Source organism: Echinops telfairi, unplaced genomic scaffold, assembly GCF_000313985.2.
Source record: "Echinops telfairi isolate 266 unplaced genomic scaffold, ASM31398v2 ScPeMD7_7457;HRSCAF=8495, whole genome shotgun sequence".
In the NCBI taxonomy this organism is placed as follows: Eukaryota; Metazoa; Chordata; class Mammalia; order Afrosoricida; family Tenrecidae; genus Echinops; species Echinops telfairi.
In genome coordinates this window covers 31,585,041-31,602,743 of record NW_022111357.1, presented here as the reverse complement: position 1 = coordinate 31,602,743, position 17,703 = coordinate 31,585,041, and the positions used below count along the sequence as shown (strand labels likewise).

At 47.4% G+C, this 17,703-nt stretch overlaps 1 protein-coding gene across 3 annotated transcripts in view; it reads left to right on the top strand.

Moving 5' to 3' along the window:
* PRDM2 (PR/SET domain 2) overlaps positions 1-17,703 on the top strand; it is an 88,475-nt gene that overhangs the window by 12,662 nt on the left and 58,110 nt on the right. For 2 of the 3 annotated variants that reach the window (XM_045298797.1, XM_045298798.1), the window contains exons 2-3: positions 9,211-9,325; positions 10,382-10,485. In XM_045298797.1, coding sequence (XP_045154732.1) covers positions 9,211-9,325; positions 10,382-10,485 — 219 coding nt within the window. Of the gene's footprint in view, positions 1-9,210; positions 9,326-10,381; positions 10,486-17,703 lie in introns of those variants that run through there. The other variant, XM_045298799.1, reaches the window with a different exon arrangement.

The window sequence follows — 17,703 nt, the reverse complement described above, 5'->3', positions numbered from 1 at the left end:
ACTCATCACATCACTGCCCTGACAGCCTCCAGTGGCAGCCTGCTACCCTCCGAATATGATGTACTGCACTCTTTACCGCGGCCTGCAAGGCTCTGCTTGTGTGGGGGCAGCCTCTGTCGCCTCTCTCTCTGACTTCCTCTGACCCAGCCACGGTGACTTTTCTCCCCTCCGAAGCATGCCATGCCCCGTCTCTCCTCCAGATGTCTGCTTGAAATGCTCTGTCCTACTTGGCTCACCTGCATCCTTCCAGTCTCTCCGTGCCACCTTCCCAGCGGAAGCAGTATTCCATCCTCAGCTCCAGTGTGCCACACTGTCGGTCTCACTTAGTCCTCATCCTCCCAAATTAGCCCAAGTGCTAGGACATGGGCCCTCATTGGAGATTACTGTTTCCATTTTGAAGCGTGACCATGGCAGGGAGATGTGGGATAGGAGCGGGCAGGGGAGTTTAAGGGGTCAACAGCAGCATTAGCCTCTGCTGATCACCCACTGCTCCTTCCTTGAAACATTTCCCATGTTCCTGACAGTAGCTCCCAGTACCCTTCAGGGATGACTGCCAGGATACCTTTGCTGCCCCATTTCTTCTGTTTCACTCACAGATGAAGCACCTGGGGGCGTCGTTCTTGACTCTTCTGTCTGTGGCGCAGACCATTTGACATTTGACACCTGTTTGTTCACTCCTTGAGCGAATATATGTAGCAGTGTCTGCCACTCTGAGCTGGGCACCCTCTGGCAGATACCAGGCTCAGGGCTCAGTGAAACAGTCGGCCCTGCGCCCCCAAGCTTGCCTCTGGTGGAGAGACCACTACACAGGCCAAGTGAACAGTGCTGTGAGGTGCAGTTTAGCGGGTTGGGACCAAGCCTCTTAGGGGAGCCTACTAGAACAGGGTAGGGGGGGCAAGCTTCTAGGGCCCAAGGGGCCTTCTGGGTGGCGCAAATACAAGAAAACAGTTGCCATTGCGCCGAGTCTGACTCCTGGTCACCCTGTGTGTGTCAGAGTAACTACTCCATGTGGTTTTCAGGAGTTCACCAGGCCTTTCTCCCGAGGCAACCTCTCGGTGGGTTTGAATTGCTAACCTTTTAGCTAGAGTTGCATGTCTTAACCATTTGCCCCACCTGGGTCTTCCTGGGTGCCAACCCACTGCCATCTGTCTGCTGCAAATACAAGTGCACCTTAGCCTGAGGCAAACTCCCCAAGGGCCCCAAAGCCCTGGGAGAAGCCCTCTTCTGCCTGTTTCTTTCCATCCCGTAGGAGTTCCCATGGTGAGGTACTGCTGTTCTTTTTTAATATTCTGAAGCCATGGCAACGCAAACCCAGTTTATCCAAGGGTGCTTTGCCCCCTTTGCCGTTAGGAATCAGTAGGGTAGTAGCTGTGTACTCCGGCATCTCTTTCAAACCATTGAGACTCACGGGGCAGCGTCGACTGCTCTACTTGGTTATTTGGGCTGCAGGCTCTGCGCCAGCAGATCACCTGCTCTGTCTCCCGCCGAACCGCTGGGTGGGTTCCAACCTCCACCTTTTAGGTTAGCAGCCAAACACAAGTGTTTGCACCTCCAGGGCTCTTTCACGAGCAGCAAAACCCTCCCTGTTCATTGGGACCCGCTGCACCATTGCAAGCGGGAAGAGGGAGGGGGTTGTGTGGATTGAGCTTGCCTTCCTTGCCTTCAACAACTCTGATCACATCGCTCGTTTCATCTCTGAGCATCTCCAGAGCCTGCCTCTACCTCTTTGCCCCAAGGTGGAAGCCCAGAAAGACAGGAGTGGGAGCCCACAGAGCTTTTGTGTATAGGGCTTATATCTATGGCTATTAGCTAAGTTAGAAATTAACAGATTTTATGTCATTTTTAAAATTTGAAATCCAGACGCAGGAAGTTGTAGAAACATTAGCGAGAGTCCCACGTACTATTGCCCGGCGTCTCCAGTGGTCACCTTACGTAACTCTAGAGCAATAGCAAACCCAGGAAGTGGACATGGTTACAGTGACGCTAGACCACAGGCCGTATCCAGAGAACAGAAAACGATGTAGAAGACGAGAATGAACAATGTCATCCTCCGTAGCCTCCCGAGTGCTGACATCACCACGCGCCAAAACCAGGAAAGGCCAATGTGTGCCCAGAAGGGAAGGAGAAGGAAAAGGCGGTGGCATCTTGGTGTTATTTTAATCAGAGTTCTGAAGCGCCCTCCGGAATTCTCCATGCCTTTCTGGGCTGGATGAGGGGACTTCCAAAAGTTTGTAGAAAATGGAATTGAGGGATAATGGGATTAAAAAAATGTTTTGAAACCCCCTCAGGTAGCACAAAATCCCACCAATTTGGTGGTGAACACATAGACCAGGGGGTCTCATTGCTTGCACTTGACTGGCAGGGCTTCTGCATGGCCTAGTACTTGAAGCCTAACTGCCGGTCCTGAGTCCGAGCTCCACTGCTCCCTGCTGGTGACCATGGCAAGGTTCAGTTTCACCGGTAAGACTGGATCCTCAAAGTACCTCCAGTCAGAGTGGTGTTAATGATTAAATGAGGTCGGACATAATGCATAGTTAGAGCTATGGCAGAGGTACTCAGCACTCCATCAGTGAGACAAGCGGGTAGGTAGACAGACAACTGCCATCATGTTGCCCCAGCTCTTGGCACCCTTCAGTACAAAAGCAGAATGAACACTGCCTGGTCCTGTGTCCCCCTTGAGATTGCCAGCGTGCCTGAGCCAATCACAGTGGTCCATCTCACCAAGGGTGTGTCTCATGCTCACTGGCCCTCCCTCTTCTTCCCCAACCCTGATGTCTCTTCCAGGAGACAGCATACTGGCTCTGTGACTCTGCTGGCTCTGTGGCTTAGGCATTGGGCCGCTAACCCCAAAGTTGGTGGCGTAAACCCACCAGTTGCTCCACGGGAGAAAGAGGAGACTCTCTGCTAGGGTTGAGGTGAGTCAGACTTGACACAAAGGCAGTGGGATTTCTGGGCTTGGGATGTGTCCCAAGCAAGTCAGTTGGGTAATGCTCTGTTGTAACCCATCAGGTTTTCATTGGCCAGTTTTTCAAAGTAGATTGCCAGGCTTTTTGACCTTCAAACTTTCAAGTATACTTTCATCTGGAAGCCCTACTAAAACCTGCCCACCCTGGGTGACCATGCTGGTCTTTGAAATTCCGTGGCATAGCTTCTAGTGTCCCAGTCACACACAGGCCTCCACAGTGTGACAGACAGAAGCACGGTGAGGTTAACTGAGGTAGTGCATGTCACATGTGGAGCACAGATTTGGCCCAGAGGTAGGAGGAAGTACATCTCCCCATGCCCCTGACCCTGACCAGCGTCAGTAGGCCACCTGGGCTGGAAAAAAGTATTAATGTGAAAGAAAGAGAGTGACCTTTACAAGGCTCTGCTGCAAGGTCAAATGGCAATCAAATGATCTCTAAGGATTTTTTGTGTAGTAGCAGGAAAGTAGAAGTGCCTGTAGCCATTGAATTTCACAGAGGGGGATGTGGCTAAGCAGTTGTGTCCTCAACACTTGGCATGGTACCTGCCCAGAGCATGCACTTGAGAAGTATTTGTTGAATGACTGAATGATGGAATTAGGGAACGAGAGAGCTTTGTGGCCATTAAGAAAAAACTCATTGCCATCAAGTCAATACCAACTCATAGTGACCCTGTGGGACCCTATAGAGAACTGCCCTTGTGGGTTTCCCAGATGATCGATCTTTAGGGGAGTAGAAAGCCTCAGCTTTGTCTTAAAGAGTATCTGGTGGTTTAGAACCGTTAGCCGACATGGAACCCACAAGAGCACCAACACTCGTTCTAGTTGGAGAAGGGGCGGGGGGATATTAACTTTGAGTTTGGGTTGGGGGAAATATGGGGGTGATGAGATCAATGAACAGTTAATAATGAAATAATTTACTAAATTAACTTGAATACTTTTCTAATGTCTGTTCCAATGAGCTCATTCATTGGTACATGGCTTGGAGCCTGTACTTCACGAAGCAGTGAAATAGAGTCCTGATTGAGGTCTACCATAATGGGAAAGTAGAGAAGTCCTTGTAGGATTGAGGTCTACCATAATGGGAAAGTAGAGAAGCCCACAGTAATTAGGGTTAAAAGCCCCTAAAATGGAAATATGCTTTTATTCATGGGCAGCAAGGATGGGGTGACCCAGAGGAGAATGTGGGCTCAGGGTACCTTATAGCTAGCTACTCCTGGAGGAAAGAGCAGCCAGGGGTTCTTTACAGCCTCCCCCCTCCCGCCACACACACACCTTTCACTCGGCTTCTGGTAGATTAGTAAATGGGGTACCTCACCTGCTTCACCTCCAGTTGCTCCTCTCATTTTTGTGCCTTGGGCACAGACAGACTCTTTCCACATGTTTGTTCTCCACGCCCTTTAAGCTTATTCTCAACTCAGGATTTTGTCCTGGTGGTCTCCCTTTCCGGCATGCTTTCTCCGTTTAGCTGTGTACCTGCTTCTAGGCTGACTATCTGTTTCCTCCTCAAAGTACTTTGTCTAAAGCAGCTTTGCCCTCATCTCTGGACACCAGTGAATCTGACATCCGTCAGATTTCTGTATCTCCTCCACTCAAACAAACCTGCATGGGGAAGGCAGGTGTCAAGTGCTGAACACTGCCTGGCCCATAGTAGGGACAGCCTAGGAGTAAGTTAATTCAGTATATAATGTGCTAGGGACAGTAAGTTAATTGAGTAGATAGTGTGATGTCACTTAGACAAGACCAATTTGAGAGAACTACAAAATCAAATTGATTCTTTAGTGTACGCATGTAGATGAACAATAACCATGCTCTAAACATAACATTCTTTTACTCCAAAGATTTGCTAGTAAATTTTTTGCTTAGAATTTAGAGCATGTTTTCTAGAAAGGATAAGACTTCAATGAACCCAGGATATGGCTTAACTGAAATTCAAGAAATCCAGGCATGTGTAAGGAGAATCCTTTCCTTTTATTAATTTTTATCCTCCCCTTAAAAAAAGATTTGCAGGGACATAGTGGTTTATATGTTGGGCTGCTTAACCATAAGGTCAGCAGTTGGAAACCACTGGCCACCGAGGGAGATAGACAAGCTTTCTACTCCTGAAAAGAGTTACTGGCTTGGAAACCCAGGGGCAGTTTTTCCCTGCCCTTTAGGGTCACCAAGAGTGGGAATTTACTAGAAAGCATTGAGGTGGGAGTTTAGGATCCTTTTTCTAAAAAAGGAATTGTTAACTTATAAAGAATCATTTATTCATCCTACAAATACGTGACAACAAACATTTAAGGTTGGCTGCTAATGTTGGAATGCACCATCTGTCGTCATGGTAGCCTGATCATACAAGCAGTGATCGGAAATGGTGCGAAGAGTCACACAGATGAAGTGAAACCAGGGAGAGGTCCTTCCCTTTAGGAAGACCACTTCTGTCCACAGCCCCTCCTTCCCCTCCTTTCTACGTCTGGAAGCACTGATTTTCTAGAAATGTCCCAGGCATTAGGCAGAGCCCCTTGGATGGAGATTCCAAGCGAGGGACTGAAGAGGAGCAAAGGCCTGCACTGGGCGGGGTCTGGATGACTTGGGCTGGATTGAGGTCCTCCTGTGGTGCTCGAGCCCGACCCATTGTAGGGTGCAGGATACTAAAATAACCAGGAGGATGGGGTGGGGCGCGGAAGGAGGGATCTTGCCTTACCCACATAGAAGAGCCCAAATTAAAAATACAGTGAACCCTCGTTTATCGCGGTTAATCGGTTCTAGACCTTACTGTGATAAGTGAAATTCCGCGAAGTAGGATTCCTTATTTGTAAATCAAATATTTTCGTAGTTAGAGCATAGAGGATATGAAAAAACACCCTTTAGTCACCATTACACTCGTATTACCCAATTTATTAAACGAAAAAGGGAAAATACAGTAAAACATTTTGGACATTAAAATTATCATTTATTATTTATTATATTATTTATGGCATCTAGTTTACAGTATTACATATTTCACATACAGTATTATTTTACATAGTTCTTACAAATACTGTAATCAGTAGCCTATGAAATGACTTAAGGGATGTACTCTACAGGTGGGTCGCTGTCTTTTTCCTCTGAAGGAGTGGGTGTAGGCAGTGGGTGCTGTTACGCAAAAACCGCGATAGAGTGAAGCCGCGGAAGTCGAAGCGCAAAGTGGCGAGGGTTCACTGTAATGTGTTAGCCAAAAACATTACCTGTATAGAAACTTTCCTTTATAGTCACAAGAGTTTCAGAAACTGGAATCCAACTGGTCTCTGATTTACACTCTAGTGATGCAGCTTCTGAAGGCAGGACCATTCCTGTCTTAACGTTCCACCCCTGTGCACATTTCCCTGGGACGTTGGAGGTTTTAGGGCAGAAGTTCTCAGATTATAGTCCAGCACGGGACTTCAAACAGCACAGGGATGACACTTGCCCTCTAAAGTGAGACGGACCAGGGTTCAAATCCTGGGCTTGAGGACACTACAATTTCTCAGAGCCCCGTTCCCCCTGTGTGAGTGTGTAGGGGGTGGGTGTACACTGCCATGCGTGGGAGACAGAACAGCACTTTCTGCAGAGGACCCACTGCCATTGAGCTGACCTGACTCAGAGTGACCCCAGAGGACAGGGTAGAGCTGCTCTTTTGCGTTTCTGACACTTCACATCTTTACAGGAGAAGATAGTCTCAACTTTTCCCCAAGGATCCACGGTTGGTTTTGAACTGATGACCTTGTGAAGAGCAGCTCAATTAGTAGTCCACTACGCCACCAGGGCTGCCATAGGGATTACTGCAAGAGTGGCTAGCAGTGTCAGTTTACATTAGGGGACCCATGGTCCTTACAACGTGCAGCGCCTTAGAGTCCCTGTAGTCGTATCTAAGAAAGGGAGGGACGCCTGCTCTCCTGCTGAAGAGGGCACACCTCAGAAGTGAGCAATATGGGCATGTTATTCTTAACTAATGAGGAAACAGTGTGGGATCATATCTGACCTCTTCTGTCTCCCCAGGCTTGATGACCACAGGCTGAGCTCAGACAGGCCTCTACCCTCCATCCCTTTTTAACCCTGTTCTCATACCAACCATCCCCTCCTAAGCACTCTGCTTCTGTGGCTGGGATCATTCACTGCAGTGACCACAAGCAGCCTAGAGACAGTGCTCACGAGGGTGGGGCTTATTAGAGAAGCTAAAGGTACAATTCAGGCGAGAACTGCTTAAGATAGAGCTGCTCAGCCAGGGCAGTTTCTTCTTTGCCATGCTTTTAGGCAGGCTGTTCTCTGGCCTTCAGCCGCATGACCTAGCGCTAGCTCTGCCGTGCTTGGGCAGTGTTACAAAGCTCCTTCAGAGCTTCTGAAAACTTCCCGAAGGGTATACACCTCTGCTGTGAGCCTTAACCAGAAAACATTCAGCTTTACCTCTGTGGGCCAGCAAGCTCAGCTTCCCCAATGAAATGCCCAGAGGCACCCCTCACTCCATAAGCCTGCCTCTTGCCCCGAAGTACTCAGCTTTACTTTCCCTGTGGGCTGATGAGCCTATCACTCTGTCTCTTGCTCTTGGCCCCTAGTTCTGCTTCTGCTCCTCTGGTGACCAAGCTGTCTCCTGGATTAAGTAGTTTTAATGTGCAGGAATTTTGGGGTCCCAAGGATGTGCTTCCCCTCCTGACTCTGCTCTCTTGCTGGTGGTGAGATCCCCTCTTCTGCTTCTGAGATGGCTGATTCCGTACCCAGCAGGAGGGGCCATCACAATTCTGTTAACACTCACTCAAGGTGAATTGTCTAATCCAGTCAGTGTGGTACCCCACCTTCTTGCCCCGCCCCATCAGGAAAATAAAGGTCCTTTGGCATGGGAGTGAAAAGGTTGTGGCTTGAAGAGCCCTAGTAAGTAATTCAGTGCATAGAACTCCTTAAAACTGTCCTGGGATCATTTTCTCAGGGTGAGTTTATACTCCCATGTGTCAGGAGACACTTGAGTGGTGCTTGGTGCGCGTCTGGTGGGGCAGAATTGCAGATCAAGCAGGGGAGCAGTCTCTGTGTCTTCCAAAGTATCAGCCCTGTTGGCCCTGCCTAGCCCAAGAAGCGACCCCCCCCCAACCCATAACTGTCTTTCTTCTCTGTGCGCTCTAGCTCCGGCAGGCCACAGTGCATACTGAGTAGGCTTTGAGATGAATTTCCCTTGAAGTAGTAATTGATGTTAAAAATTGAAAAATTAAAATTCTGGGAGCCTGCAAATTTGGATGCTGTTCTTTTCTTGGCACACAGTATTCTTAAAATCTACAAGAGCTTAATTGTGGAAAAAATGAACCCCTCTAGCCTAGAGTTTGTGTTTTGCCTGCATTGGTTCCTTTGAACGATGTGACCCTAAGCAATGAAAGGAAAGCCGGCACACTCCCAACCTGCTCACTGCAAAGCCCATCAGTCTTAGCCGGGCCGGAGATCTGTGCTTTCGGTCAAGTGTGGTCCCGGCTAATGGTTTTCCTGATTAGAAAGTCATTCGGGAAATAATCGTCAGTCACATTCTTCCAGATGGCAGAAGTCTCCCCTCCGATTTCTGAGCTGCGTCCCTAACAGGAATGTGATTTCTTAAGAATGTCATGACTCACAGCCTAAAGTGTGCAGAGCAGTTGTACACAGTGTCTCGCTCACAGCCTGCAGACAGAGTGGTGGCGTGGCCTGTGGCGACTTGACCTGTGGTGGCAAGTTGCTGTTTCCTGGGAAGTTCAGAATCCCAGTCAGGGCCCAGAGGAGTTGTTTTGTTCTTGGTGGGAAAGGAGGGCCTGGGCATTTGAACCCACCCTAGTGGGGAAGGATTGTTACTGGAGTGGTGAGAGCTTAGATGGACATGGTTCAGTAATTGGTCAGCGAAGCCTTTAATAGCACGTGCCCAAGTATTCGTTTCAGTGTGAAGTGTGGGTTTTTATTTTTCAAGTGTACCAAATGCTGGTGGTAGCCTTTGCTTGAAATGGACGCCGGAAATGCATTTCGCTGCCACGCTCTATGAGAAGTAAAGCAGTGTGGCTGCAGGTGGCTGGAGCCACACACGTCCACACAGACCTCCGTGAAGTTTGCGGTGGTTTCCTTGACGCACAAACAAGCTTCAAAGCCACCCCTGCAGTGCCTGACCTCATGGCTTCGGGTGGGCCTGCCGGCTTCAGGTGTCAGTTGCAGTTTTGCATATTTGCTTATTGGACCAGAAAATGAAATGTTAACTGTTTTTTACCTGCCTTTGCTGTGACCCTTCTGTTTCTTTTGACCTGCAGAACGCTGCGACTGTGGCAGCCACGGAGACCCTGGCCGCGGTGCCTGAGCATGTGCTTCGAGGACTTCCGGAAGCAGTGAGGCTGTTCCCATCTGCCGTGGACAAGACCCGGATTGGTGAGTCGTTGCATGGTTCCACAGAGAGACGAGCGTGGGGGGTTGGAGTTGGGGACGAGGAACAGGCTGCAGCTAGGGTTCCTTTGGGGTCCTGGAGGTTCACCATAGAAACCAGAGAATGATGTTTTGACTTGAAGGACTGTGTGGTGTGTATGGTTTTTCCCATCAAAGATCCAGAGGGGTTGTAGATTATAGAAATGAACAAGAAGTTCTCTCTCTCTCTCTCTCCCACCCATCCATTGTAATTCAGTTCTAATGTCCCCTCTCCCTGGCTTCTTAGTCTTCCCATAAAATATGTGTAGTTCCCGCCCCTCTGATCCCCTCGTGATCTGAATGTGTTTTGATGATTGTGTTTACTTTGTTATTTTGTGTTTTCACACCTGTCCCTCTCGTTGATGTTATTTTGTGTTTTCACACCTGTCCCTCTCGTTGATTTTGTGTATCTTCATTTCTTATTTATACCGCTAATGTCTGGAGTAGAGAACTTTTCACTTTAAGCAAATAAACTTCAAAACAATTTAGTTATAGAATTGTATTTCTAACCCATATAAACACTCCTATTTATTGAAGGCAATCTGGAGTCTGTAGAGAAGTAGAAAGTGTGCTTTAAGAATGATCGTTCGTTTCCCTACATTGGTGTCTTGTTCTGTTCACCCTAAGGCCGCTGTGAGTCAAAACCGACGCGGCGGCACCTGACAACAAACAACATTGTAGTGTTTTTTCTCCTCAGTTGTGACTGTTCTGTTTTTCAAATAGTATTTGTGATTGCTCTACATGAAAAAGAAGTTTTTAACTCATATTAAATATCCTTTCCTTATAAAATCATATATAAAGGCTCTTTATAAACAATTTGGAAAATACAGAAGAGTTTACAGAAAGAAAGAGAAACTCTACCCAGAACCTGACTTAGATGTAACTTGATCTCATTTGCTTTAATTTTATGTTGCTTTTTGGCAGTCTGGCCTTTGACTTGCTCTGTAAACCTGAATTGATTTTAATGCTTTCAATCTTCAAAAGAACTAAAATGCTTATTAAAATACTGGTTTTATTTTTTAGGTGTCTGGGCCACGAAACCTATTGTAAAAGGCAAAAAGTTTGGGCCTTTTGTTGGCGATAAGAAAAAAAGATCTCAGGTTAAGAATAATGTATACATGTGGGAGGTAAGGAAGCATTGTAATCCTTTGTTTACCAGAGTTCTGAAAATTTTTAAGGAGATTATCTAGGACCAAGAAATACTTTTATTAAAGAGACTATGTATTTTCTTGGTTATAGACTGCTTGCAGTTTGAGAACTACTGAGCAATAAATGTTGCATGCACTTACTCTGTTCCCTTCTTCAAGGTGTTGTGCTTTCCAGGTGAGATCTTGACTTCTTACCACTTCGAAAGCTTGCTGATCTTCACCCCAAAAGACCTCCAAGAGTCTGTATTTTAGGACATTCTCTGGGTTGCTGACATCTTGAGGGTGGTGTGGAAGCCAATCCAGAACCGTGTGAGGTGTTGCCCGGGTTCAAATCCTGTCTCCAGTGCTGTGATGTCAGACAGGCGGCTTCACCCCTGAGCTGTAAGATCTGCAGTTTAGCAGTGCGGACACTTTGAAACGTGGCTCAGTAGGGGAGTTGTGCAGGCAGGCCGTGTTGCTGTTGCTCTGAGAATTGTTGTTTCTGAGAGCTGCACTTGAGGTCAGCGTTTATGTGGCAGGCAGTTCAGATCTGGGGCTCCTTCCATTCCTAAAGGAACTCCCCTGTGTGGCTCCTTTTTAAATCAGGTGAAGCTTTGGCGTGATGGGGAAGAAAAGCATTCTTACCAGATCGTCTTACGTTGGACAGATCGGGTTTTCTCCTGTAAGCATGGAAATGCACACAAGCACTCTATGCCGTGGGGATGTTTGGATACCGTGTCTCAAGAAAGGCTTGTGGCATGTATATATTGTGAGCATGTTGCTGTTTCTCTCAGAGCTGTAAGCACTGCTTTTTTTAACTAGCAAATCCTTCGTTTCTCACAACTACTCTGGGTTCCTTTATTGCTGTGTGTGAGTCCCTCACAATATAGCTTCTGACTATTAATCTGAGAGGACTTGGGAAAGGGGCTTACCACGAGAATCATTGCACGATGCTGCTTCACCGTTGTTGAAGGAAGAGAGTGCTAGTGTGTACATGTGTATCTAAAACTCAAAGTCTTTGAGCCAATGTTGACTCAGAGCAACCCCATGAGACCAAGGAGAACTGCCCCAAAGATCTCCAGGGCCGTACCCCTTTCCTGGAGTAGAAGGACCCTTCTTTCACCCGTGGGACACACGGTCTGACCTTGGGATTAGCAGCCTAACTCACAATGTTCTGCACTACCTGAACTCCTTCTGTGACGTCACCCTCACTAAATTAAGTGACACAGTGGCTCCAACGGTGGCCTCAAGCACAGGACCAACTGTGAGGATGGCGCGAGACCGGGCAGTGCGCAGGGTCACGTGGGTCAGAGCTGACTCGGGCACCCAGCAACAACATGAATCACCATAATAGTAACAACAACAACAACCCACCGTATATATTTGAGTATAAGCCTGCCTGAATGTCAGCCAAGGCACCTAATTTTGCCACAAAAACCACATTAAAAATGTGCTGAAAATCTCGGCTTATACACGAGTATATACACTAAGTGCTAACTTGCTTAGAGCATACCCATTAGATTCCTTTGGGAAACTTGCAAAATTCAAAATGCAATATATTTTACAGCATAATTTTGTAGTCAAGACGTTTTTAGTCATGTGGGCATTGTCTTTAGTAGTTACATAACTCTCTGGCTGGATAGTTTTATTAACACACACACACACACACACACACACACACCACACCCCCACCACACCCCTCCACACCCCAACCCCGATTCCCTGGCAGCATAATAGGTTACTTAGTGATTGCACATTGTTAATTTAAGATGCACGATATTACCAGTTCTTTTCATCAGATTTAGAGATTTCGTTGTTTTCAAAGTTGGCTTTTCCTGTCTGCAAGTAAAAAGTAATCTGCATCTCATTTAGATAGTTTTGACTCGAAGGTATACGCATATCACACAGAGCTCTGGTGAGGCTGTGGCATAAGAATAGTGCCACTAATCTCAAGACTGGCTCTTCCATATCACCAGCTGCTCCGAGGGAGGAAGATGAGGTTGTTAGCTCCTGTAAAGATTTAGTTTTGGAAACTCTATTTAGGGCTGCTATGAGTAGGATTTGGCAACGGGTTTTGGTTTATATGTATAAAAAGATGGTTAAGTGCATGTAGCCTTATAGGAGCGTACATTAAAATGCAAGGATTTCTTTACAAGAAGAATATAAAAAAAAATCCAGGTAAAATGTAATGTTTTGCATTAGTTTTTTTGATCTCTAGCCCTATCCTCAGACCTACATCAGAATGCCTCTTATTAGCGTAAATGAAACCGCTTACAATCAACACCTCATCTTGGTGTTTGTTCTGCATCAAAGCCCCTTAAGACCAAGTACCTTTTAGCAGCTGGGCTTCATGCGCCAGCCTCGCAGTCCATTTTGAACCTAATCTAAGACAGAGTATTACATTGCTTTTCTTGGGACCCTTGATTATCAAACCCAGTCTGGAGCCCTCTGAGCTTTCAGTGCACCCATTCTGCTAAGTAAGAAATAGTGGGAGAGAAGCCGCAGCAGCGTGTCCTGGGGTGAGCACGCACCACGGGCCGTTTGGGCGCTCACCCTGCCAGCAGGGTCTGCTGCGCCCGGCTTGCAGGGTCCTCCTCCCCAGCCTGCACGCACACCGAGCACTCTGCAGTGTGTGAAAACCCGCTGCCGACAGGTGCTTTTCAGTTCACTTCCATGAGGCTCAGATCACTTCGAATGAGCAGAAATTTTGAATTGTTCGGATGAGAATTATTTTAGTTACTTCTTATAAAATATGATCCGAGTACTACATGCGTGTTATAAAGAAACAAACAGAAGAACCCCATATGGGACAAAGTGAACAAAGTAAAAGCCATCTCCATGTCTGTCTACCCCCTGGGGTCCCAAAGGTGAACATCTTAGGAACGCTCGCTTCACCCCGCCTCACGGCCAGCCTCCCCTCCTTTCTCCCCGACACTGCTACAGGCACTGACCCCGTCGTACCCAGTGCGCTTACGCTAACAGGGCCGAAAGCACCTGCAGTGGGATGACTTGCTTTTCTGTCTTTCTTTGCATTTATTTTTTAATTTAGCTTCTTGTGCGAGTGAAGGTTTACAGACTAGACGACCAGTTTCACATTCGAAGCTCACCCGCGTTTTGCTTCAGCGCATCCTTTGGAGTCCCCTGAGGCCGCCATCTCTAGGCTGCCGCCTCCCTGTGTCTTTGTGTCTGTCTTCAGGATTTATGGTTGGTGTATTTGTAAGGTTTCTGATTTTTCATTTACTTTTTATTGTTTTTTCTTTGTTTTCCTTGCTCTTACAGCTTTCTTGATCTTTCTCTCAATCTGTTGAAAGGGTCATAATATCATTCTTTTGAATTCCTTATCAGACAGTTCCAATGCCATACTTTCCATGAAGGTTTTTTTGATTCAGTAATTCGGTCAATTGTTTGAAACATTTTGTCTTATTCTTTTGTGTGAGCTTAAATTTTGCCTTTTCCTCTTAGACAATGTTATTATATTTGTGTTTAATTGATGAGTGTATGTTGACGAGACGTTAGTCACTCACCAGCTGCTTCCTGGTGGGTGTAATAGAGATGTGAGGTATGTCCAGTTCTCTACTTATGTAGCCCAGTTGAGAGCAAGTGTGGCCAAAGTGTTCTGCTCTCTGTTGATAGTCAGGTGGTACAGGCATGGGTTTTGGCCCTCTCCCACTGACTGTGCCTGCATTACATACAGAAAGGGCTTTTTTACATGGCTACTGTACTCATCTTCTACTGGGTGGGAGAAAACAAATGAAATTAAAATAAAATAGTAACATAAAATAAGTAGTACTGTGGCTCAGGAAAAGGAAGAGCAAAAAAAAAGAGAAGGTCACAAGAAAATTTAAAAAAGAAACAGGAACAGACAAAGACGAAAGGAAAGAAAAAGGAAGCAGAGAATGAAAGGATAAGCAAGAAAGAAGAAAGGAACACCAGAAGAGGAGAACATGAGTCTGGGGCGTGGTCCAGAGGGCCGACAACTGTGGAGGCTGGGCACCGGTCTGGGTCTGCAGGGATTGGTAGCCAAGGAGTTCACAAGGGTGGTGAGGGCATGGGCAGCCTGTCTTAGATGGGGTTCCTGCTGGCCTACCTGCTATTTGTGGTTAGGGACCTGATCTGTCAGTAGTTTGTGCAGACTCAGAAGGTGGCTGATGTCAGTGTGCTTGTTTCTGGAAATGGTATCTTTGGGGCCTAGAGGGCAACTGGGGGCGAATGGCTGGCCGTGGAAGGAGTTCTTGCCCTTTCAGGATGGCTGGGGCCAGTACACCTGCCCTGCACTGTGCTTTCTGCTTTTCTGATGAGGTGGAGCTTCATGCCTCCTGGTGTTGGCTTGGTGCTCCCGCAGCCTGATCTACAAGGATGTGAGGGTGGGCTGTTTGTGAATAGTTGCTGGGTGGGTGTAGGTGGTGGTTGGCCATCCCTCTGGTAACCAGGAGGCTGGGGGATCCCACCGTTCATGTTGTCAGGCACCAGTCTAGGTGCTTGTGCTGTTCCTGAACATGTAGAGCGGACTATGGCCATGCTGCGTCAGGTTAACAAACAGTTCACCATCTGTCACCCCCTAGGAGTCCTGGTGTCATAATGGTTATACCTTGAACTGTGATCTTCCAGGTGGGCCGTTAGAAAGCCCCACCTGCTCTGAGGGGAAAAGACGAGGAGCCTCTGCCCTTGAAGAGTTCCAGCCCCTATGCTGCAGGGGTGGAAGGAGCTGGATAGATTCCAAGGCAGGAGCTCCGTGCCTTCGTTGTGGTCCTTTCTTGGCTGCTTTTGCTCACACAGCCTCTTTTCTGGTCGATGGCCAGTCCATTTCTCTGCCTTTGCCTTCGAAACTCGGGGTTCCAGGTTAGTATCTTTTTGCTTCATTTGGCTTCTCGAGGTTTTGTCGTACAGAAACTGTAACCTGTCTCCCTAGTCCGCCATCTTGCCAGAAGTCCCTAATTTCAAGATGATTTCAAGTTAAAATTGTAGTCAGGGAAAGAAAGAGGCCTGTGGAGGCCCCTGAGCTGTTCCTGCAGAATCGTCTTTCAGGGGTGGGGAAGATTAAGAAAAGAATAATTCATAAAATATGAAACTTTTATGAAATTCTACTTTTAGTGTTTACAAACACTTCATTGGCGCGCAGTTACACGCATTCATGGATTACCTGTGCTTGTGCCCTAGGAGGAGAGAGTTGGGCAGTTAACAGTAGAGCCGGTCTGGCCTGCACAGCCAGTGTGTGCTAGGCGGTGCCTTTCGCACAAAGGTTGCCAAGCCCTGCCGATCTCTCACTGTGAGAAGAGAGAGCAGCAGTCGAAGTGAAAGTGGTGATGTTTGGGGTTTTAGGGTTAACGGGAATATACAACATTTGAAACGAAACGGCGCCTTCAAGGTGGCATGGCGCTTGAGTTGGCTGTCATAGAAAATGGAGGCAAATTGTGTCCTCCTTCTCACATGCCTGCCACAAATGAGCAGCTCGATGTCCTCAGAATTAAGTGACCTTCATAAAGAAGTGTGAGACCCGAAGTACACAGTTGGTAAAGCACTCAGCACCAACCAAAAGATCGGTGGCGCGAATCGCCCCCAAGAAAGCCTCGGTGGGGTGCGTTGGCAAGCCTACAGCTCTGGAGAAAGGTCCGGGCCCAGGTCAACGCCAACCCTCCGGGGAATAGACTCGGCGGCACCTGTGTTTTTGTTGGTTCCCAATCAAGTGAACTTGTGCGCAAGCTGGTAGCTTGGCCTCTCAGTAAACACTGCCATTTTAGACGTGCTCGTATGGGCCGGAGCACGGAGCGCGGCGTCTGATATTTGTGGTATGAGATCGGTGCTGGCAGTGTCTTCTGGACGCCATTGTTTGGGGAAAGGCTCCGATGTGTGAAATTCAGCAAGCTGGGAGATCAAAGAAATAAACATGAAAAGCAGCCTCCGGTGGTGCGACTAAACCAGGCCACTGGGATGGAAGCTCGGGCCTCCAGGAGAGGCTTTGTCTCCATGGCTAATGCTCTGGGTTATGTGCAGTGCAGGAGGGTGTCCAGAGCAGCTAGAACTTAGGGCGAGTGAGTGCATAACCTCTCTCAGCATAACAGCTGATAGAGCTACCCGGATCTTCATTCGTGGTAGTGCTTTTTGCCAAAGTAAGTTGGTTATTACAAGTTGAGATTGATCCTTGTTGACATATGATTGAGGGTTCGAATGATGGTGTGCTTGCATTAATTGCATGATGATATTGTAATATTTTGACCAATAAAATTGAACTAATACATAGTACAACAAATAAGTAAAAAAACAAAACAAGACTCACTGCCACCGAGTCGATGCCAACTCCTAGCTCTCCTCCACGACAGGATAGAATTCCCTCTTTGAGTTCCCCAGGTGATAAGGTATAAATTGAAACCCCATCAGGTTGCGGTTTGCTTTTTTTTACAAATCTTTCTATACATATGAATGGAGAATTTAGATTTAAGCTTGTTCCTAAATTTGAATGTGTGTGAAACTTTGAATTTGCATAACATTAGGCTATTGCAAAATGCCTGGATTAAATCGAATGGAAATGGAATGATATGGGAATTACATTCCAGGTACACTGAGTTTATATCTAGTTCTCTTTAGTGGCGGCGGCAGAAAGGAGCCAGGTCCCCCATTACTTCAGAGAAGTGTGGGAATGGGAAAAGAGGGGTTGAAAGAGGAAGAAGAGGAAGGTCAAGTGAGAGAGCCCCTGTCGGATGAGAGTACTGTGGATCTGCCCCCCTCCCTGTATGCTTGTGTTCTATTTTGGTGCAGGAGGAAACGAGGGGACCAGGTTTACATCCTGGCATGGACTTTTAGGGGCTCTGTGATTCTGATAAAGTTACCAACCTCACCTAAGTTTCCTCATTTGTAAAAGAGGCGTAGTAACATTTCATAGGGCTCTTGTGAAGATTCGGTATAATCTCCGGGAAAGCATCGGACCCTATTCGTGGAGTTTTGAGTAGGGTCACGCTCATTGGAGCCTGGCTACCACATGAGAAACACTGCCCTGCCCTGTGCCCCCCTCGTGCGGGTTGCTCTCTTGGAGCCCGTCACTGTGCCCACGGCGCTGCTCTCTCTCACTGAGGGTTATCCTTCTCTCAGGGCCTCTGCTTCACATGCTGATCCTTTCCAGGGACTGGCCTCTCCGGCAGTCTCTACCCACGATGCAGGGACTGGCCTCTCCCGGCAGTCTCTACCCACGATGCAGGACTGGTCTCTCCCGGCAGTCTCTACCCA